This window comes from Rhipicephalus microplus, unplaced genomic scaffold, assembly GCF_043290135.1.
Source record: "Rhipicephalus microplus isolate Deutch F79 unplaced genomic scaffold, USDA_Rmic scaffold_160, whole genome shotgun sequence".
NCBI classification, from domain to species: Eukaryota; Metazoa; Arthropoda; class Arachnida; order Ixodida; family Ixodidae; genus Rhipicephalus; species Rhipicephalus microplus.
In genome coordinates this window covers 154,230-177,404 of record NW_027464731.1, presented here as the reverse complement: position 1 = coordinate 177,404, position 23,175 = coordinate 154,230, and the positions used below count along the sequence as shown (strand labels likewise).

General features: G+C 45.2%; 1 protein-coding gene across 11 annotated transcripts in view; it reads right to left on the bottom strand.

Annotated features, from left to right (window-relative positions):
* The window catches only part of LOC119167809 (uncharacterized), a 64,784-nt gene that overhangs the window by 18,290 nt on the left and 23,319 nt on the right, over positions 1-23,175 (bottom strand). For 6 of the 11 annotated variants that reach the window (XR_012890151.1, XR_012890152.1, XR_012890153.1 and 3 more), the window contains one exon: positions 21,506-21,675. Coding sequence is in view for 6 of the 11 variants with exons in the window: in XM_075885468.1 (XP_075741583.1) it covers positions 21,506-21,675 (170 nt within the window). In the remaining 5 variants the exon portion in view is untranslated. Of the gene's footprint in view, positions 1-1,076; positions 2,674-5,481; positions 5,979-6,015; positions 6,201-8,588; positions 8,804-21,505; positions 21,676-23,175 lie in introns of those variants that run through there. The other 5 variants (XR_012890155.1, XR_012890154.1, XM_075885469.1 and 2 more) reach the window with 5 other exon arrangements.

Here is a 23,175-nt window from a genome sequence, read left to right as displayed (position 1 = left end):
TAGGCATGTATAATTTTCCCCCTTAGCTTAATTACCTCCCTGAAGCTATGCATCATCTTGCCCATTAACAACCATTGTTAAACTATTGTATGTGGCATTGTTGATGCAAAATGACCTTAGAGTATATGCTAAAGCTCCTGCAGGATCACTGGCTGAATGTGACAACCAGTTCATCATTTATAGGACCCGAAGTATTGACATTTTCAATATATCTGTTCACACAGTGCTGCATTGGAGTCATGCAAGCTTAAAATATGGTGCTACCACAGAGAAATTTTTCTTCCTGTGCTGTGACCAACGGGAAAACTATGTAGACAATAATGAAAAGAGATCACAACTAGGCTTAGCTGTGTGATGTCTGCCTCAGTAAAGATGTAATAAATTAATGCAAGTGTGCTTATATCACCATGGTGTTGCCAGTTTATTACTACATTTGATATGAATCTCTGCTCGCTCCACCATGGTGTTCCTAAGGGTGTACACAGTCTTACCTCTGAGACAGCATTGCCAGAACTAATTTCACTGTCACAATCTTGAACAGGTGTGCAACAAGCATGCGCCAGTACAGAGAACACAAGAGAAGTGGTCACTGCTTGCATGTTCAAGGTCGTATGTACACACACCGGACTATGATTTTGCAGTGTCTTACATTTTGAGTGGAGTATACATCGTGATGGCGGGAGCCATCTCTGTGGTCACCAGCTAGACTGTCACAATGTGCATATTGTTGCTTCAGACAACTGTTTAAGACAAAAAAAGGGCACTGTATAAAAAATATTTTTAGGCTAATGTAAGGGCTTGTGGTGAGGAGACTCTCAAAAGGTATATGTTGTCATCTTACAATAGAGAAGCAACATTTATACCTAGTTTATGTTAGTAGGAGTCTGCTAAACATTGGCCATACAAGCTTGTGGCTAGAGAAGGATGATGTCCAGGAGATACCCTCCTGAAATGTTAACCTGCACCGTCCTCCCTTGCCCTTCTTGGTGCACTGGAATTTTTGCCCTATAGGTACTAATTCCTTCAGTGGGTACTCTTGAAGGGCTTCTGAATAGGCTCACTCATACCACCTGCTTTACCCAAGGGCAAATCCTACTGTTGGCACTTGTTTGCTCGGCAGAAATTTTTAACAGGAAAAGAAGCTTCACTCGTTACACAAATAAAGCTACAGCATTGCAAGATTACTATGATGTTATGTACACAGACCTCCCACATACAACTCACTAAAATGTCACCAATTACCTCTATGGTGAGCCTGACTATGCCTTAAGACAGCATGTAAGTTTCTTGATCCTATACTTTTTAATCAGTACATAAACCTTGAAAAAACAAGATCATCACGTGCAGTCCGTAAAACCAGTGCTTATGAACTGCAATGATGCCATCGAAAGCATCAGCGAAAGTAAATTCACCCTGCTGGAAAGCAAATTCTGCATGAAGCCTGTAAATGTACTGTTAACAAAGTCTTCTCAACAACTTCATTATGTCTATTTCTGCAATTTGCATAATCCTGTTTTATACATACCTTGCTGTTCACCCTATAGTTATTGACTTCTGAGTGTTACTCAAGTGACCATGCTCATTTAATATACCTGCAAGCCACAGTGCTAACCTAATGAAATTGGAGACTTTAATAAAGTAATGCTCTCTAATGCTCACCCCTTCAAAAAAAGTTTTAGCATCCCCTGAAAACCCATTCTTTAAAAATTTGATCATCAGAGATGCGATGTATCTCCACACCTGATGACAGACATTTGTCCAATCACAGCCACATTATAACAACAAGCAGCCTTTGTAAGATGCGTGAACACGTGCTATCACCTCAGGTCAACATGTTTCCTGAAACCAGCTTGCTGTTAGTTGTGCGACAGAATGGTTTTCATAAATCATTTTCTTGTTAAGCTCAACTTGCCCCATGACAAACTGTGTGTTTAATTTTAGACCATTCTTGGGGAGCTATTTTTCTTGATAACTAAAGAAAGCCCGATAAAGTGAAGCATGAGCTTTTAAAAGGAAATTTGCAAAACATACACAATCATCTCCAATACCTAGCCTGAGTATATATTTCACTAATAATGATCATTTTCATTTTAGAGCACATATCTGATGGCACAAAATCTGGAGTACCAAGGAGTCTGTCACAGGTATTTTTCACTTCTTTATTGGGGGCCATGCAACAATTTTAAATTATTCATGCGATATACTAGAAGTTTACTGCAGTGTGAATAACTTGCCACAATTAAAAAAAATAATTATGGGGGAACATATGGACTATTTACAAAGGTTGAAGTTGGTGCTGATGCTGTCTGTCGCATGACCAGTAATGAGACAAAACACGGCGCATCGCATTAGGACTAATAGCAGTGCTACGCTTCCATTTCACACACACACACGCACGCATAATGTATGCTTTACTGCAATACACTGCAAGCACTTCACCCCATGACAGTGCTGTATTGCGGCAATGTTAACTTTTAAAAAGACCTTTACGGGTTAGCAATTGAAGCTCGACAATGCTCCCAGCAATAAAATTTCTATTTTATTACATTTTTTTTTTAAATTTTTATACACTTGCCTAAACTGGTGTTACCAGCCGTCCCGAATTTTGCTCGACTGTCCAAGTCTTTGCCCGCGCTGTCCCAGTCGGGACAGATGTCCCCGATTTTTTCCGGACTGTTCAGTAAACGAAAAAAAAAAAAAGAAACGTTTTGTGTTATAAAAGGCATGCCAAATAACGTGCGTCCAACTGAGCACATAGACAAAGAAACGTTGCTGTGGTTAGCTGCAAAGAACTTTAAACACTTCAGCTGAACTTTAGCGTCAACATTTACTAGAGCATTCTAGAGCGAGAGGAAGTGTCACGAAGAACACATAGCAAAATTTAGTGCCACATCAAGAGACCGACGCAATGAAGAGAAGAAATAACGGATTTGTTTGGAAGGCACCGCAACAAAGAAAACTAATTTCCTCACCCACACACAACTACCTTCACTGTTGGTTACCCCAATCTAAACACACTCTGCTAAGCAAACAAATTGTCATCATCTGCGACTGCTTAATAAAGCCACTCGGACAAGAACAATCTCTAATTCCAACTTGTGTATTCCGTACCTATCTCGCGCACTTACGCAAGAACAAGCTTCAACGAAAGCGTTGGCGCAGTATATACTTCCTCCCAAGTGACACCAGCTGTATGATCGGTCCTCAAGCAACACGCATGAACCTACCACACATCCGCGTAATACATGCGTCAGACCAACATTCACAAATCGCGATCCAAAGGCCTTTATTTTATGCTCGTTATCATTGCTTGTAGATTTGGTGGCAAACACTTCGGGGTGGTAGGTGTTCTGTGCTTCGGGCGAATGACGTTAACTACTCGATAAACACGGATAAGAAGCCCCTGAACACGGTGACATCACAGGAATTAAGAAAAGCGGCAGCGACTTGCGTATGAATCACTTTCTAACAACAGAAAGCGACCACGACCCCACGGGCAGAGGCGGTTCTCGCCATTTCAAACAGATTACAGTCCAATCCAACACCGACATCGGAGAAAAAAACAACACGACTAGAATACGATGAACCCGCCACAGACTGTGTGTCACAAGCTAGTGAGGAACTCTACCTGAACCACAGAATAAAGAACGCCCAAATCGTCTGAAAAATGTTTTCCACCACACCGATTCTAGCGCTATCTACTCATACATTTTAAGCCAAGTCAAGCCGGTTTTAAGCGGCTATTGGGTGAACCGAACGCTTTTGCTACAGTGTACTAGACTGTACTTTTGCCTCGAAAAGGTTCGTGCCACCGGGGGAACCGAAACACTTCCAAACTCAGCCTTCGCAGCCTGTGTGAGACGCTTAATAAAAAAATTACAACCGCTCATCGATGCAGTAGATAGAAGTAGTTACGGGTGCCATTTAGCCGTTTAATTTTTGACGCAGACTAGGGCCGCTGTGAAGCGTAAGTGAATTCATTGCACATCAGTAGTTTTCATTTTTGTGGTGGTGGTGGTGGCAAAAACATTTTATTGAGCAGCCAAGGGGGCTGGAAAGGGACGTCAGCCTCCTACTTCCAGGAGGCCGCGATCCTGCGCCGAATGCAGGGCTCGTTGCATCAGGGCGATTTGATGCTCCGTCGCCGAGCTGGTCAGCGCAGACTCCCACTGCTCAAGGTCACGCATTTTTAAAAAAAGATAAGCCGTCTTGTTTTATTTCTGGAAAGCTTGTATTTGTTATTTTAGTACGTGAAAGAGCGCGTGATACAAAGAAAGAGCGCAGTGCCACTTTTTTTTGTGTGTACCAAAGATATCAATTTTTTTTTTGTTCGCATTCATTTAAGAGAAAAATTGTTAAGTGGAGTGTAATCTTTCACGGCGCGCAGGTGTTTTACAAAGCGTTGTCACAATCCAGTGTTGGGTAAGACAAACTTCCTGCAATGCTTACCGTTGAAGTTGCCTGGCTGGAACTGGGTCAATTTTGATTATGAGGTTTAACGCGTCGACGCTACATAGGCGATGAGGCACAGCGTAGTAGAGGGTGCCGGATTAATTGTGACCACCTGGTTATGGGCGCCGGCAGGATTTTACCTTGAGGGGGCAAATCTATTGTTGCGCGAAGGAAAAGGAAGGGAGAGGGCATGAGGTAAAGTGTTAAAATGATTTGGGGGGGGGGGGGGGTAGGGGGGAGCAAGTGCCTTTTTTTGCACACCCTCCCCTCGGCGCCCATACGCCTGGGGATTTTTAACGAGCGCCGAAATCTGGAAGACACGGACCGCTTTCGCTTTCGCCTCCAGCAGAAAAGCGGCCGCGAGTCAAACCCGCGTCCTTGAACTCAGCAGAAAATTTTTACCGCGGTTGCCCTAAACATTGGAGGCTAATGCACCGAAGCTACATCTAGAAAAGAGGACAAACAAACTCATTCCAGGATGCATGATACTTTATTTACAGCAAGAAAAAAAAAAAGGACGGTTTGCAGCATGTTTTTCTTCATTGCACAATTCTGTTCACGGAGCACATTGCAGAGTAGTGACTTCCATACAAGTTTATACATAAGACTTCATTTACAGAAACAACCCAAAAACAGAGGCACATAGTATGCACCATGTTTTTGATGCGTTGCACAAGTTTACACGCGCAGCACTTTCAGGTACAGTGGCTTACATGCAAGCTTTTTTCCGGTAAGCTGCCCTGTCTGTCACAGCCGCACCGACATTGGACAAGAGTGGCTTAATAAACTTGTCGAAGACCACTGACATTGTGCTCGCACCATGCTCATCTCTTGCCGGGCATACAAAAAGGGGGCACTATTCAAGGTGAGGCAAAATCAGTTCAGCCAGTTGCTGACGTACATTGCTCTTTTTTATGTGTGGCAGGGCAATGTCAACAGCCTTCTTAATGGTCACAAGTACCATGACAAATTCAGGCTTTGGGAAAGTTAGGCCACCCCTTGACTTCAGGCTAATTAGCCCCATTAGCACAGGACTGAATCCATCTGATTGATGGAGGGAAGGGCAGAAGGTACATGTTCTCCGCTCCTCGACTGCTTTTGCCACAAACCCAGCTATGTAAGCAATGCTAGCATTCACTATGGTTGACGGTGGGCGCTGCACTGAAAAAGAAAATAAGCAGATATAAAAAGAAACACCAGAATAAAAAGTATCCAGTGAGAGCATAAAAATTGTGTTTGGCAGTAATGTAAACAGAGCAAATTTTAGACAGCCCATAAAGACAGATCTTGTGTGTAATGCAAATGCATCACTGTTTCCACCCAGCCCTCATCAACATAAATTTTGTTGCGTTTCTAACAATCGGCAGATAACCTTCAGATAAAGCAAGTGAAGATGGTGGCTTTTTGTTTTATCTTACATTTAATAATACTCCAATGAGCCTCTACTCATCTACTTACGAGGCAGTGCTTTCAGTGGTGTAAACAGCCCGTCGATTTCCATCACAACATCTTCAGGTACAGTGCAACTAAAAAAGATGTGCAAAACATGTATTAGAAAAAAGGCTGCTGGCTGGAAAAGAAGAACAGCCAGGCAAGCAAGCATTAAGTCTTGAAAAACATTTGATGCGGCATACCTGGCTAGGGCAACTTGAGGTGTCTCAGTCGAAACAAGTGTGGCAGCTTGTGCTGTTGCTTCAGCTGGAACATCCAGTACAGGGGACGTCACGCTCATGGAAGCGCCATGCATGCTGCAAAACACACGTAAAATAAACGCAATCACTTGTGAACAGCAGTCCTCTATACTCCTGAAACATTGTCTATATGAGCAGATGACATTGAGTGCTCACGTGGCTCAAACACAACAATCTCAATCAGTAGGCAGGCTACAACAGTAGTAGCTGCACACAACGCGTGCTATGCGTTGTGTGAGGCCATGAAAAATTATGGGGGTCCTGTTAAAAGCAAAGGCAACCTGCCCAACTATGAGCACTTGCCCTAAAGCATCAGATCACGTGTACCTACCTCAAGACAGCCTGCCCGTTCTCGACGTTTGAAGACTGGGATGGGCAGAGGTCGCCAGTCCTCAAGATCCTCTCCAGGCTGAACGTCATGGCTCTTGCATCCAGGCAGTCATTGCCACCGGCCATTTGCCGTAGAGAACTGAAGAGGAGTTCCACAGGGTCGCTTGAGAGGTTCCTCGTCAAAGCATAAAAGAAACCGCTCTCGAGAAGGAACTTTACACACAAAACCGTAGACTTGCTCGTCAGCAAAATAGCTTCATAAGTCTCTGCGCTTATAAACTTCTTCCCACTCCTTTTACAGGCATTGTTGAGAGCCTCGAGGTAGTCTGGAAAGTCCTTTTCCAACCACTGTAGGCGTTGGTCAGTCGTGCAAAAGAAGTGCATCTGGTCAGGCTGTCTCATGTGCACATGCGCAGTTCGGTTTGCTACATTGTGGATGGCGAACCACTTTTGCATCATCTTCATGAACAAGATTGTCGCCTCTGCATTTCTGAACTTCTCTGCCTGAGGGTGGCGACTCGGGTATTCCTTCAAAAAGGAAAGTGCCGAGATGACATCGTCTGAAAATAGCTGCACTGCTCTGCCTACGTGCATCTTCTCAAAGTTCATTGGTTCTACGTGCTTCTGCGTGAGGAAGCGAACTGGTTTGACAACCTCGTTCTTTTGTAGCTCATACAGCTGCTTGACAAACTGTCCCGTTATTGGTTGGCTTCCGTCTGTCATCTCCCCCTCAAGCAGAAGGCTTCGCACATTTTTTATAATATGGCACTGGTCAAATGACAGAAATAAGCTTCTTTCTGGGTCACATGAATGAGTGACAACAGGCTTGAGTGACAACAGGCTTGAGTGACAACAGGCTTGAGTGAGCCGTTCCCCAGGTGACGCATCATCGTAACATTAATTTTGTGGTTATCTGTGACAATCCGGAGCACACACATACCACACTTTTCAACTTCAGAGGTTACCTCTTTTGTAAGATGGTACAAAAGCTTGCCACTTAGACGGTTCATGAAGAAGAAGCCGCAAGGTATCCTGTATGCTGTGGACAATCCTGTAGCAACAAAACATAGCACCTTGTTGGCAAGCATGATGTTGCTGGTGTTCTCTGCTGCTCCACTGTTTTCTTTCGCCGTTTGTTGCCCGAAAAAGCAATCCATTTTGCGATCATATATGTATTTGGAGCTGATGGACATCTCATCTACAATAATTGAGCAAAGCCGGGCTTGCTCTTTCAGGTTGCCCACCTCTTGCCTTAAGCGTTCCTTCATTAGTGGTGTGACCCCACTTTCACCGTTCGACTTCCCGACATAGCGAAGGAGGGTGTTTTTCGACGGCAGTTTAAGCAAGCCTCGGTTGCGTATGTAACGGTACGCCTTGGGGGACAAGTAGTACAATAGTACACATTCCCGCACAAAGTCTGGCGACCATGCGGGTCGTTGCCTTGTTGCATTGGTGATCTGCTCCACTAAGCAATCTTCTAGGCAGAACTGGGCCGTGCCAACCTTCTCCAAGCATTTTCTGATTGCCGAGTGGACGGTGTTGTTCTCATAACCACTGAGCTTCTTTTTTAGGCGGCTGTTTTCTCGCTGCAGTCTCCTTACAGTATCTGCTTTTCTAAACAATTGCACCCTCATTCTGTTGATTACCCTTGCATCTGACTGCCTGCGTGGAAGGAATTCATCACAAGTTTGCGCTGAACATTCAACTGAGTTAGTAGGCCGCTGCAGTTCACCAACTGCATCTTGTGCACTTGTTTTCGCCCCTATAGCCACCTGATCCTCCTTGGGGCTAAATATTGACACATGGCTTACAGAAGTCTGCGGCAGATGGCCTCCGTCATGGCCCGCACCTTGAAAACTCGCCTCTGTATTTTCTTCAGGGACTGATGGCAACAAGCCATCAGAATTTGACGAATGGCCTGGGGTGGTTGCACTGTCACAGGCTGAACCAGTCATTTTGGCATGGCAACTTGATAAACTTGATGCCTTTTTTTTTTGTCTGAAGGGAAGTCCTGTACCTTTCGCTCCAAGTTACGCCGTTTTGGTGGTTTTTGCGGGTGCATGTAGGTTGGGTATCCCGAAAATACGCTCGGAACAGCATCCCGTTTGAGGCGGTGAAGCTTTGTGGACCCCAAAGTGTAGTCTGAATTCGCAAAATGAAGGCTGCAGACGACACTGCTCGATGATTTGTCATTTGGGACAAAATCTTTTTTTGATATCGTCTTCAGCCACGCTTGGCGACAATCATCGTTCGTAGGAAATTCATGAAAACTTATTCCGAACTTTCTTTTCCTGTCCGACTTGCAGAAAGGCATGCTGCAATACATTCTTCTGAAAAAATACAGAAGCAGAGCGGACAGCGGTGTGTAATGCACGCCAGAAAACCGTGTAATTTTCACTCACAGCAAATAATGAGGCAGCGAAATTGCGATAGCTACGTAAGACCGCTAAGCACACCTGCAACATATACGTGATAGTAAACCAAGAGTCCAGAAAAAATTGTCGCTTCGTACGCGTGGTCGCTTCGTTCACGCGGAAGACTAGCTTAGAGCTTTCAACAATTGCAATCACCTGCCTATAAACAACACTTGAGCGCTTATCGATATTACGCTGCTCTCTCTCACTCTGTCTCGCACACACGCGCACGCACACACATTCAAAGCGCACGCGTGTGAACCTACACACACACACACATTAACACGCACCGCGGACCCACCCACATGCGCACGCACACACGCACGCACGCACGTGGGAACCTACACACACTCACATAAACACGCGCCGCGAACCCATTCACATACGCATGCACACACCCACACACACACACGCACGTCCGCGCGAACCCCCACGCACACCACGTAACATTCACACGTGCGCAGCGAACGCCCACGCAAGCACACGCGCCGTGAAACAACACGCGCGCACACACTCACACACAAAATAGCCCAGCTCACTGTGGCCAAGTACTTTCGAAACAGCCGGCAAGGCATAACAAGGTGAACCGCCGTGATAGCTCATGAAAAGGCCGTAAAAGTGACAAAACAATTCAGCACTCTGGCATTCAATCTGCAGGAAATGCGAAAAGAGTTTGGGCTGCCTCATTCGATTCACGTAACCACACCGGCTGCAGCAAAACAAACTTTTTTAACGAAGTCTTTTAAAAAACGTACGTATCTTAACTTTGTACTGCTCGCAGGAACGAGTACAAACACATCGAGCGCATACTCAAGGTTTGTCTGCAGTGAAAACTCGACAACGAAGACTGGCGAACACCTGAAATTGCAGGCACTGTCGGTCAAATGAGCCTCGTTCATGGATGGATGGATATGGCTGTACCCTTTAGATCGGGCGGTGGCTAGCACCACTAAGCCGTAATACCTAATGAACCAAAAACTATATTTTTTTTTCCTTAAAAAAAAGAGTTTGAGGATTCGTACTTTGCAGTGAAGAGTTTATTTTCACTCGGGCCTTGACTTTAGCCACCAATCACATAACCTCCTTCTAGTTAAGTCTACCCGCTTAAAGTCTATTTTGGCCTCCCGGTCCTTAAACCCCAGTGCTTTGAAAAACTCTGTGCCATCATCCTGAACTATAGGTTGAAGTCCTTTACAGAACATTATCAAGTCTTCGGCAGTTTCTTCTTCCTCTCCACACGCACTGCATACTGTGTCTACCCCTTCGTATTTGGCCCGATATGTCTTGGTTCGCAGTACTCCCGTCCTGGCCTCAAACAGTAGAGAACTACCCCGAATATTATCATAGATCCTTTCCTTGGCAATTTCCTGCTTAAAAGTTCGATAGATCTCTAGTGCAGACTTCTTAATCATGCCCATTCTCCACATGTCAGTCTCCATTTCCTTCACTTTTTTCTTAACCGATAGTTCTTTTTGGTTTGGCCACCTGCTGTTTTCTAAGTATTTACCAGTCAACTTCCTGGTTCGCTTCCTCCATTTTGTATTGACATTCTTCATGTACAAGTAGCTGAACACCTTCCTAGCCCAATGCTCTTCCCCCATTTCTCTTATTCGCTTCTCAAATTTTATCTTGCTGCTAGCTTCCCTGCCCTCAAATGATGTCCATCCCATATCACCTTGTACTCCCTGATTTGGTGTATTCCCGTGAGCTCCTAAAGCAAGCCTACCTATTCCACGTTGCTTAATTTCTAATCTTGCTTGAACTTCTGATCTCATGCACAAGACCGCATTGCCGAATGTCAGCCCAGGAACCATGACCCCTTTCCATATTCCTCTCACAACATCAACCTATTGTAATTCCACAGTGCCCTATTTTTCATGACTGCTGCATTCCTGTTATCTTTAGTCGTCACGTATATTTCGTGTTCCCTCAGGTACTCGGTCCCATTGCTTTTCCATACGCCCAGATATTTGTATTTGTTATCTCTAGCGTGACCTCCTGTATTCTAAGCTCACTACCTTCGTTGTCTGTCATTGACAATCATGACTGCTGATTTTTCCTTACGGAATCTAAAATCTAACCTATCGCCCTCATTACGGCAGATGTCCGTCAATCTCTGCAAATCTTCCTTGTTGTCGGCCATTAGCACTATATCATCTGCGTACATTAATGCTGGTAGTGCCTGATCAATAAGTTTTCCTTGTTCGACTAAAGAGAGATTGAAGCCCAGTCCACTTCCCTCTAATTTTGCCTCTAATCCTTGTAGGTACATCATGAATAATAAGGGCGATAGGGGGCACCCCTGCCTAAGCCCCCGTTTTACCTCTGCAGGCTTGGATACCTGTTTTTCCCACTTTATGACTACCTTGTTACCTTCATAGATACCCTTTAAAAGATTAGTGACTACATGTTCCACGCCTAGTATGTCCAGTATTCCCCACAATTCCTCTTGAACCACGCTATCGTACGCTCCCTTGATATCCAAAAATGCTAGCCACAGGGGCCTGTGTTCCTTTTCTGCTATTTCGATGCACTGCGTCAGTGCGAACAGATTGTCTTCCAACCTGCTATGTTTCCGAAACACATTCTCCAGTTCCCCCAGCACCGCCTCATCCTCTATTCATGCCTGCAGTCTTTCCTTTATAATCTGCATCGCCAGCCTGTAGACCACTGATGTCACTGTTATAGGACGGTAGTTGTTTATGTCAGCTTTGTCCCCCTTTCCTTTATAGATCATGCTCATCCTGCTAAATTTCCATCCATCGGGAACTTAACCATCGATTATTATTTTGCTCACTGCCTCTCTCAAAGCCTGCTTAGACTTCGGACATAACGTCTTTATCAGCCTAATTGGAATGCCATCTGGGCCTGTTGATGTACTACTAGGAACCCTTTTCTCAGCCCTTTCCCACTCTTGTTGTGAAAATGGAGCCATTGCACCACTTGATTCGTCTTTGTCTATTGTGGTGCATAAAGTACTTCTTTGTTGAAATTTTTCTGTCACCCTTGTTCTTATATATTCAATAGCTTCGTCCCCTTCTAGCCTAGCACCTTGGGCTGTAGTTATAAAACTCTGCTCTAGGCTCGTCTCATTTCTTAGGGAGTTTAGATGGTTCCAAAATTTCGCAGCTGCCTTTCTATCTTCTTTATGTACTTCTGCCAGCCACTGAGCTTCCTTTCTTTTAATCTTTTCATTGATCAGAAGGGATGCATCCCTTCTACAGCTTAGAAAGGTTTCCCATTTTCTTTCAACATCATCTGTCGGTTCACCCCGCTGCTTAGCATGTCTGTGTTCCCTAGAGGCTTCCTGACGTTTTGCTATGGCTCTCTTAACTTCCTCATCCCACCAACTTTTGGGTTTGTGTCTTCTTTTCCGGGGTGACTTGTCACGCATCTTAGCAAGCTCTAGCTCAAAGAGTCTAATTAGATTCGTGTATGTCCACACTGTCTTATTATCCTTCGTGAGTACTTTCTCAATTTGTTTAGTGCCTATTTCAATTTGCCTTTCTGGATAAAAATTTTCCTGTAGTTGCTCATCTTGTCTCCTTCTCACTTTTACTGCTCTTCCAAAACTTAGCTTGATACGTTTGTGATCACTACCCAGACTTCTGGAGCCACCTTCATCTATGTGAATTCCCCTGAGCTTATCATACATTCTATGTGACATCAGTGCATAATCTATCGTCGACTGCAGCCTTCCTACCTCCCACGTTATTTGCCCTTCGCACTTTTCTGTACTGTTGCAAATGATCAAATCAAGCCTTTCACACATATCCATGATCATTTTGCCTGTCGGGTCGGTATACCCATCTATATCTTCTATGTGCACATTCATGTCTCCTAGTATAATTATCTCGCACTCTCTTTCTAACTCCTGAATGTCCTTTGATATACACTCTACCATTGCCTGGTTTTCCTCTCTGGCCTTTGCTCCCGTCTACATGTAAACAAAACCAAGGAGTGTCATTTGACCTGCCACTTTCCCTTTTAGCCATAAATGTTCCTTGCACTCCTGCTTGACCCTTTGCCAGTCTGTACTTTTATGAATGAATGCCCCAATACCACCCCCCTTTCTGCTGCCTTCTGTTCTATTGCAATATTCCCACGCGTAGTCCGGATTGTTCGGAGGTTGTTCTATGTCCCCGAGATGTGATTCTACAAAACCGTATACCATCGACCTCTCTTCCCTTAGCGGTTCTTCTATCTCTTCTGACTTCAGCCTGTTCCTACCACCCTGCATGTTAATATACCCTATGTCGGAATTGGCTCGGCGCTCGTGGCTACGTCTATTTCTGCCCCGGACTCTACCTATCTTAGATATTGGCGCCAGTTTGGAATCGTATCTGTCCATATTACCTGTCGAAGAGTCTCCCTGGTTGTTTTCCTCGTTACTAGCTATCCTGCGCCCTGAATGGCTCGCTTGCCCCCCAAAAAAGCTACTGCGTGTCCTGCAAGTCGCCAACCCACCTCATGACCTAGCCGCCCATCGAAGTGAATTCTGTCTCGTTGAAAACCACCCCACCTATGCACCTCTCTGTTTATTTCCACCACCTCAAAGCCTTTCTCTTGACTCATCCGCCATATCTCTTGGTTTGCGTTGACAACCGCTCTTTGCAGGTTGCTATCACGCACCGGTACCTCTGGTATCGTGCATATCACTACCTGTACCTTAGAGGAAGTGGTGCGCATGTCATCGACGCCTTTCGCCAGTGTGGCTGCTAGTCCTGCTGTATCTTCATTTAAGACATCGTTTAAACCGCCTGAAATTATCACGAGGTTTTGTCTATCAGCTGTCGTTTTGAGTTTTGCGCTCGCTTGCCTCATGACTGCTTCAAGCTTGCGTCCTGGGAACGCCCCTACTGCAACCCTCTTGTCACCTCTTACCCTCTCTTTGATGGCTTCTGTGCATCGATTTAAATTCGAGTCCCCAGCGATTATCACATGCTGTGACTTTTCAGCTGGAGCGTCCTGCACCTGGGGGCTACTCGCACCTGTGACGCCGGCTGCTTTGTCCCCTCCCAGCCCCACCACTACCTCGCTGAAACTGGGCCTTGCGACAGTTGAACCAGCTAAACCTGTTTTTTCCAAACTTGCCTTAGGCTAACGGCGCCGCCTCGCGGCATGTGTCGGAGTTAGCAAAATTACACCGCTCCCATTGCCTCTGCGCCAAATGGGACGGTCGGAGCAACGGCGCGCCGCCGGCAGTCGATCGCGGAGGCCAGGTACCAGCTAAGCGTTTCTCATCTGCGGCCCAAAGGGGCGCGTCAGTTGAGAGTTGTTCGAGACCTGCAACTGTACACCGCTATTTCGGAGGCTATGCAAAGTGTTGCGTTGTTGCATAGTCCCCCATAAGTGACGCTAGCGACCAAGAACATTTTAAAATAAAGGAGGGAAAGAATGTCGCAGCCGTTTTTCTTCTAATGCGGCAGGCATCTTTTAGAGGAGGCGTTGGTCTGCCACACTATTCAGCCACCCGGCAACGCCCAGACATCTTGAACGGGGAGCATTCTTGATCAAAAAGCAAATGTTACGCATATCTGACGCGCAACATCAATAAGTAACTACAAGGTTGTGTGTTCCTTTACTAGAAAGTGCATAAATATGCAATCCTAAAGACCCTAGCGTTTCCTACGCTGTGCTGAAAATGCGATGCAGATACGCAGCCAATTTTTTCTCAGCTGTGATAGCAATGTGGCATAGTGTTTCATACAATAATACTATTGTATGAAACTCTATGGCATTGGTGTGTGCAATGTAACCGACGTTGAGTAGGGGGAAAGGATATCATAGCGTAGCATGTATACAGTGGACAAGGGGAAGGGGAGTGAGGAGGATTAATGCGAGTATCGGAGAAGGGAAGGCCACTCTTACGTACCTCAGTCATTGCACCAACAGCGGGCAGCTGTCCAAATTTTTGTGCACTGCAATTCTGCACATGCCTGCATTACTTTGATAGGAATGTCTGCAAACATTTATAAGCTCAGTCAGAACATTTATCGATTCGCTTAAACTATTCACGAGTCATCAGTTCTATCCGCTTTTCCTCCATTCCCCGCAGGCACTGCGTCGTGCTCCCTATCAAGCTGCAGAAATTAGGTGCCTTCTTCCTCCTCTAACCACTACCACCACCACTCACATTTCCGTTGGGTGAACATATGAAGATTTAGCAACAATGCCTCGTAGTTGACGAGTACATGCAACAAAGCAACCTTATACTTTTCAATAGTGCTAAAATGCAAAGCATGCAAGACTTTTTTGTTTTTAGGCCTTTCTTGGTTAGTTTACAACAAAATAAACTATATCCATCTTCAAAAGCAGTTGAAATTATATTACAATTTTGATGAGTAATTAATTAAAAAGACTCGTGCTATAAATTATGCTCCCGTACTTGCATTCTACACACATAGAGGTTTCGGTTGCAAGAAGAATTATAGTTATATCTGCCCTAGCTGCAGAGATATTGAGGCCTCAAAATTGAACAGCCGTAAATTTACTTCTCTGAGAAACATGGAAAGAATTGAAAACACACAGCTTCTTCAAAAAGCAACAATCATGGTGTGCATGTTTGCAATCTTCATAAAGGGGCTCATGAAATCATAGCAGAGCTTCTAACACAGGTGCCGGCAAATTATATAGAAGCCTCAAAGTCTGTTCCCCATTTTTTTGCAGGTTCTGCATGTTAACAGCACCAAGAATCTGGACAGTTAGAATGACATTACAAAAAAATTACCACTTCCTGGTGTGTGAAAATTTGCAGATAGATAGAAAAAATACTAGCAGAAACCAAATGTGCCTATATAGAAAAATGAATTTTTTTGTTACTTTTCAGTCCCAATGACCAGTCTGCCCTCTTAAATTATTTATCTGTAAGTGATCAGTGCGATCTACAGTCTTACTGTTTGTTGTTTTTTGACAAGTTCGCCGGTTTTTATTTCATTTTTATCACAGTGCATTCTTTTTTTTTGTGTGTGTGTTTGTGTTGTCTACTTCGAGCACGCGCGCGTGACCACTGCGCGAGCAACGCCAGAATGGCTTCCCCTCCGTCTCCTGCAGCCCCAACCGCCCTAACTCCTGCAGCGAAAAGTGCTAAGTACAAAGCAAAAGATTTGGCTGCAAAGGTGAAAATATTAAAGGCGTTGCAAGCGGGAGCATCTCGAAAAGAAGTGATGGAAAAGTTCAATGTGAAGAAAAGCACGCTGAGCACTTACATGAAGAACAAAGAGCAGATTATGCAAGCGTATGACGGGGACATGTTTGGCGACCAAAGGAAAAGGCTTCGAACGGCAGCGCGTCCCAAACTAGAAAAAGCGATGTTGCGCTGGATTGCCATTTCGCGCGATGCGTGTTTGGCCTTTTGCAGCCTGGCCCCCTCATCTGTGCACAAGCAAGGAAGTGCGTGGTGACCATAAACATTGACTCCTTCAGTGCGTCGGAAGGATGGTTCGACAGCTCCAAGAAGCGACATGGGCTGGTGTTCCGCAACGTGTGTGGTGAAAGAGGTGCAGTTGACAAAAGTGTTGTGCAGGATTGGTGATCTGCACTATCCGCGCGCCTTTCTACGTACGAGCCGAGCAACATTCTCAACGCTTATGAGACAGCGCTGTTTTATAAGGCTCCGCTTGACAAGACAATCGTGTTTAAGAGGGACTCGTGCATCGGTGGAAAATGAAGTAAAGAGCACGTGACAGTTCTTCTGGCTGCTAGCATGACCGGCACAGAGCAGCTGCCGCTGTTGTTGATCGGGAAGCCCGCGAAGCCAAGATGTTTTAAGAATATTAGGCAGCTGCTTGTCGACTACCGGTTCAACAGAAAGGCTTGGATGACTGCCGAACTTTTTCAAGCTTGGCTGCGTCAGCTCGACCGCCACTCTGTGGCCAAGTCTCGGAAGGTGTTGTTCAAGCTAGACAGCTGCAGTGTGCACACGAAGGTGTCCGGCCTCGAAAGCATTGAACTGCTATTCCTGCCTCCGAACACAACGGCTTCCCTGCCACCGATGGGACCAGGGAATCATACAGTTCATGAAAAGCCGCTATTGATGGCAGGTACTCGAGCGGATGTTGCTCTGCATGGAGTCAAGCAAGCAGTACGAAGTAAGCATGCTAAGCACAATCCACATGCTGACATACCTGTGGAACAACACACCACCTACAGTAGTCGCAAACTGCTTTAGGCATAGCGATTTCGTGCACGGCGCTGCTGATCCGGGTGTGGTGGCTGATGAAGAAACCGGCGAGGAGCAAGACAGCCGCTATGTGAGCATCATGCCAGCTGATGTGCTCCTTGGCGATTATTTCGCAATTGACAGCGATGTTGCCGTAGCTGGCACAGTGAAAGACAGCGATATCGTCGCCGAAGTCTTGGACGGCGAAAGGGAACCAGCTGACGAGGACGCAAGTGATGCAGACGCGCGTCCACGCCACACAAAGACGGAGGCGGCGCATGCGTTGGCCGTTTTGGAAGACATATGCATGTTTTCCTCGAACACTGTGTGCGGACTAAGCCACCTGCAAGAACTTTGCAAAATTGTGACTTCGTCGCACATTGCGTCCGTGAAGCAAACCGCGATCACAAACTTTTTTTAAGAAATAGAAGCTTGATGGTGTAGGAGACATTTTTGAAGTATTTTGTTCGTACTCGCGATAATTCGTACCTTCAGTTAATTCGGACATTCTCTCCGGTCTCGTGAAGTCCGAATAAACGGGGTTTTACTATAGCAACAAACTAAAATGTCGCTCGAAGAATGGTAAGCAGATCAAAACGTGCAGTGCCCTGCTCACGCAGAAATGATGCACATATTCATAAGTACAGATGAGTTCGACATAAAAAGTGTCACAGTTATTACTTCGCTGTGTCTGAAAAGCTCTATGTTTTCACAAATGGGCACTGTGCAGCGAGCGAAGTGACCTTTGTGCACCCGATAACTACAACACAATCGTCCTGGTGAAAGTCCAAGGTGTGCGATTTTCCTCTGCAGCGAGATGAGCTTGCGCACACACAAACATCTACCTCCCACCCACCCCTCCTCCCAGATGGGCAACTTACGCATGGAAAATGAGCGTGTGCTCCCGCGTCGCAATGAGCAGGGCGCCGAGTGTGCCCTTTCTGCCATTTTGCCGATGACACTGAAAATACGCTGTTTCCCACAAGATCGGCACCGCAATGATAAGTGGTGTAAGGGTTGAGGGACATGTGCCTTCATGGCTCAGTAACTAATGCCGTGCGCTCAGGAGCAAAAGGTTGCACGTCCGCTTCCGCGCGCCAGAAAGTACTTTACTGAATTTTTTCGTTGCTTTTCTGTGACACACATATATATACAGGGCATGGCAACGTTTTGGTGTTGTTTTGAGTGCGAATTCTTTTTCGTTTGCAGTCTTGCAGAATGGCGTGGTCAGCATGGTTGAGACGGTATTGGCATTTTCCCATGAAGCAATGAGGTGCGCTAATTGGCTAGAGCAGCGCATTCATATCTTGCGAGAGAAAGCACGCCCGTCATTGGTAGCTGCGCAGCAGTGGGGGTGGTCGCTTCCTCCGATGACGCTCGCTCGCCCCGTTGTTATTTGCCTCGGCCGGCGTCTTCTTCGTCGCTCTTTGCCTCTTGCACTCATATCAATTTCTTTTTCCACTAGTTCTGTGTTCTTCGTCTTAGTTGTTGCATGCGATGCCGGTAACGATGCCAAAGATGGTGCAGAGGTCCTTTGCACGGAGGCACACTATGCGGTTTGTACAACGTCGCGATGCCACTATTCTGCTGCGACTGCCCACTGCGTGGATGCTTGCAGCGGCGGAACAGTGCTTTCAGCAGTCCCCAGTCAAGAATACTACACATTGAGTAAGGCTGAAGCCCCGATCTCACTGAGTGCTTCAGAAATTGCGGGACTTAGTACGTGCTCCGAATCAGTGCTACAGTCGCCGACCAATTTTTCGGACTTCAAAAATTCGGACTTTTTAGATATTTCGTACTTCAAATGTGCACCATCAGGGTTCCCCAAGGGTTAATGCATTTTTACGCCCGATTTTTCGGACTAAATCGCTTGTTTCGGGCTGCACTACGAATCTGTATGGACGCCGCCATGTTGGGTTTTTCGCCGGCTTGACTAAGCTTAGTGGCTTAATTTTAAAATGGCTTTTCTGCCCCCAAGATTGGTAAGCAAATGTCATATTTCAAGTTTCGGAAGCCGTGTCTGCTTTAGAAAACCAACACGGGACATTTTTTCGTCTTCGTTCACCCATTGTGGTCAGCACTGTTGTCATCGCACCGCACAGGGAGGAAGCGGAGCTACGCAGTGGCGAAGTGAATGTGCCTGCCACAATGACATTAGGGAGCTTTAAAATAGCGCGTCGCGAGCCCTTGCGGTGCGGTCGCTGCCACTGTGCATTTGTCGTAACGAGAGTCGCCATTTGCGGCCCGCCCGCAGAAAATCCGAAATAGCGTGCAGGGATAACAACCCGCGAGGTCCTCAAAATGATGTCTGTAGCTTCCGTGCATTTGAGTTTACGGTCGAAGCGAAAGTTCCTAAATTTTTCCCTAGGGGAAGCAAACACTATTCTAAAGCTCATAATGCGTCCGCTATACCCGCAACACCCGCAAACGTTATTGTAAAACTCCCTGTATGAAGACTTCGTTCATCGGGACGATGACTATTTCTTGTGCAGAGCCCACAGACAAAGAAATTCTCTGCCGGGTTGTACCGCAGTCGGAGAGCGGTTCAGAGGATGACGACGATGATCGCCCGCTGCTGTCGGCAGCGGAGATCGCCACCGCGATGACGCTTTTGTCGAGCATTTACGGTGACGATGTCACCTTGGCACAAATACGGGCGAACCATGGACATTTTTAAGCCTGCCTGATGGAATAACGTTCATATGTTTGACAAAAACCAATTTCTTGGACTGTTAGATTTTTTGGACTTTTTTTCGGTCCCCCCCTGGCCCGAAAAATCGGTGGGCGACTGTATTGAGCATGACACCGAGTGTTTCCGAGATTGCCGGACCCAGCACTTCGACGCTTTATGCCTAAAAATAAATTACCAACGACACCAAAAGATGTAGACGAGGCGAAAGAAGAAAAGAGTGCATCCAAATACTTCTAGCTATTCTGTTGAAGCTTTCTGAAGAAAATGCAAGTTTCAAACTTTCTAGGCCCGTTTTCTCAGAATGAATTTTTTTGCTAGTTGTGATGCTGAGGAAAGCTGAAACTCAAAGACCGCTCATCAAATTTGTGTGCTTTTTTTTATCCTGTTTTTGAATGACTTTTCCAGAGTACAAGCGGCTTCTTTGTCTGAAAATTGGTGTCGTTAATTTATAACATTTCAGTTTTGATGAACCTGGTAATTACTAGCTACACTGAATTCAAGGTCGCATGAATATTTATTGGAGAGAAAATTAAAAAAGGAACGGCTTTGTAGTATCCTGGGATATCTATCAAAAAACGACCACAATGAATTTTAGCTTTCTACTATGTCCTGAGCTTTCTCGATACTCTTCCTCAAGTACCCAGGTGAACAACCCAGTTAGACATCCATAACTCTGGAACTAAAGAACACAGCTGCATGCAACTATTCAGTTCCTCTAGTTTTAGTGTAGCCAATATGCCCTGAAAGTTTCATCCAGATATCTTGAAAAATAAAAAAGTACGGTCTGCAGAGCAGCCTTAAGTTGTTCCCGGAAACTGACACCAGCCTTAATTTTTCCAGCACCGTTACTTCCAACGTTTATTTCTTTTCCAAACACTGCCGTAAAGTTATGAAAGAAAGACAGCTTCACTGGAATGGCGAAGCAATGAATGGGACAGCAACAAATTGTAAGGCTGGCAGCCAACTCTTCTAGATCTGATATCGCATAACTCTATAAAAATGCTCGTGTAAGAAAACACAGCCCTGCCAGGGAGTGATGCTCTCCTCGCAGTGTGCTTGCGTTGAGATCCCAGCATGCACAAGGGTCCACGAGCCTCTCCCGCTGATGCCTGCCAGGATCGTGCACGCATAGCGATCACAACCATGCCCATGTGATTAAAGTCCACAGCTGCGCCTGGAGCGATCACAGTGTTCACGAAACCGAAACTATAGCCATTACGATCAAACTGAAAATACCACGTTTCAGCCACGTTTCCGGGCACGGTGCTTGATGGCTTTCATACTTTGCGGCTAAATTCTGGTGCTGCGGTGCAGTAAGGTGCTGGTAGGCAAGTTTGACACAGCAGGGGAGGCTCGGCGCAAGAAGGCACAGGTAAGCAAGTTTGGCGCACCGTGGCGCAGCTGTTCCACCCGTGGTCACAAGACCAACCATGTGAGTTTTCTTATTGAGAAGTCCATATGAATAACCATTCATATAATTTGCATGAAATCTGCGTTTAACACATATGAATGCCATGTGTACGAAAGTACATATGAAACTTCATATGCATTCAATATGTATCAAAATACACTTGAATGACAAATGACAATTCCCCTTTTTTATGCACTTTTCTTCGCACCGCAAGCTCGAGAACTAATTTACACTATAATAAAGTAATGAAGCCATATTATAACTTTCCCGATTTTATTTCATTATTTTTGAGCTGCAAGGAATTTCTATTTCTCTAGCCATCGTTTCAAGCAAAACAACGCGGCCTAACCATACCTCGTTGGGCAGCAGCAGCGGAAGCACGAGGCAGCCTTCTTTGGTCTCGAATGCATCTGGCACGCCAAGCACCTCCTTAGAGAAGAACTTTTCAAAGATGGGCACGGTGCCCACTTCCTCAACTTCTGGGTTCGGAGGTGGTCTCGACAAGCCGTGGAGGTCGTGCAGCACTGAGGAGGAAGGCAAAAGCCACGCACACCAAACGTTGAGCGCACCAAGCGTAATCATCGTCAGCCTGTTTTTATATGTAGCATCCCCTACAGACTGAAGGGCTCTCACAATAATTTACAGGTCACCCTACTTTGTGCAAGCAGATCCCTTTTTACCCCCCCAAACCAAAGTGAAACAATGAATTGGTTTAGATTAATCAAGTGTTCTCTGGGAACTCTAATGTCAACCTTACCATCAATAAGTCTACTATTAGAGGAGAAAATCAAGGTCTAAGTACCATATCTAAATTTCATGCTGTGTTCTGTGAGTGCATGTAGGCCAAGTCTCTTCTAAATGATAAAGAATTTACACTAAGGTCCCAAAAAAGTTGCACTGCATAACCCGAGCGCCTCTCGTAGCAAGTTACTTACATGGTGAACATAAAAAGAGCCAACCAAACCAATAGCAAATGCCATTCATGAAATAAGTGTTTTTGGTATCGCCAAGTCCTTGCACAAGATTTCTCTGTTAACTAGTTCTCTCAAGGAGCGTGTGGAGCACACACTATTAATTCAATGGGACCTATACCGACTCGAACTTTTCATGCACAGATTTTGTTGCACTGATACCAAATATAAGTTAAGCTTTTATGTACATTGTACCCTTAAATTTCTGAAAGTTAATAATTAATGAAAACATATAAGGATCTGATTCTTATTGAAGTGGCAGCACAGATCTTGCTGTATTAAGTGTCCCTGGATTCTATGTATGTTAAGCAGTTTTTTATGGTTCTAGCTTTTGAAAAACAATAGTTATAAATCTTTCATTACCTTACTGGGGATGACTGAAGAAAAAAAAATGTAAGTCTCCAATTACACTCTCTTTAAACATTCAAAACCTTGAAAAATAACAGTTAACACACTTTCGAGCTTCTCAAACACCCAGTGTTCACACAGCAAGAAATGTTAGTAACTGAGCGTTCAAGTGCCGTGAAAAGCTTGAGAAATGAAACAAAGAAAAAAATTCAGCGACTGATGCTCTGGCTAAAACGATGACCTAAGATGCGTCAAAAGTAGAGAGGCGAATCATCAATAGCGTGTGAATTCGAAAATAAAGAGTTCTAAAAATTTTTTTTTTATACAGACCCCTATGATAATTGTAAAGCTACCTTTCCTGTGATGCAGTAAGTTCAACTAGTCGCAGCTAGTCACTTCCGCAGTGTATTCACGTGCAGTTTTATTGTGCGACGACGCAGAAATTACAGACCCATTTTTCTAGATATAACCAGGCCTGAAAAGCATGCGCAACTACACTCGGGGACAACTTTCAGGGGCAGCACAGCCAAAGCTACGTGGGTGAAGCTTCTGCACATGTGTTATTATGCCAAGTAGTCCGTTTTCATGCAATTTCGGTTTCAGTTTCGCAAGCGCATCCAACATGCACTTTTTTGCACGACCACTATAAAAAAATCTTAAGTTTTATGGGGAGGAAATAAATAAAATGTTCATTTTTAAAGGCAT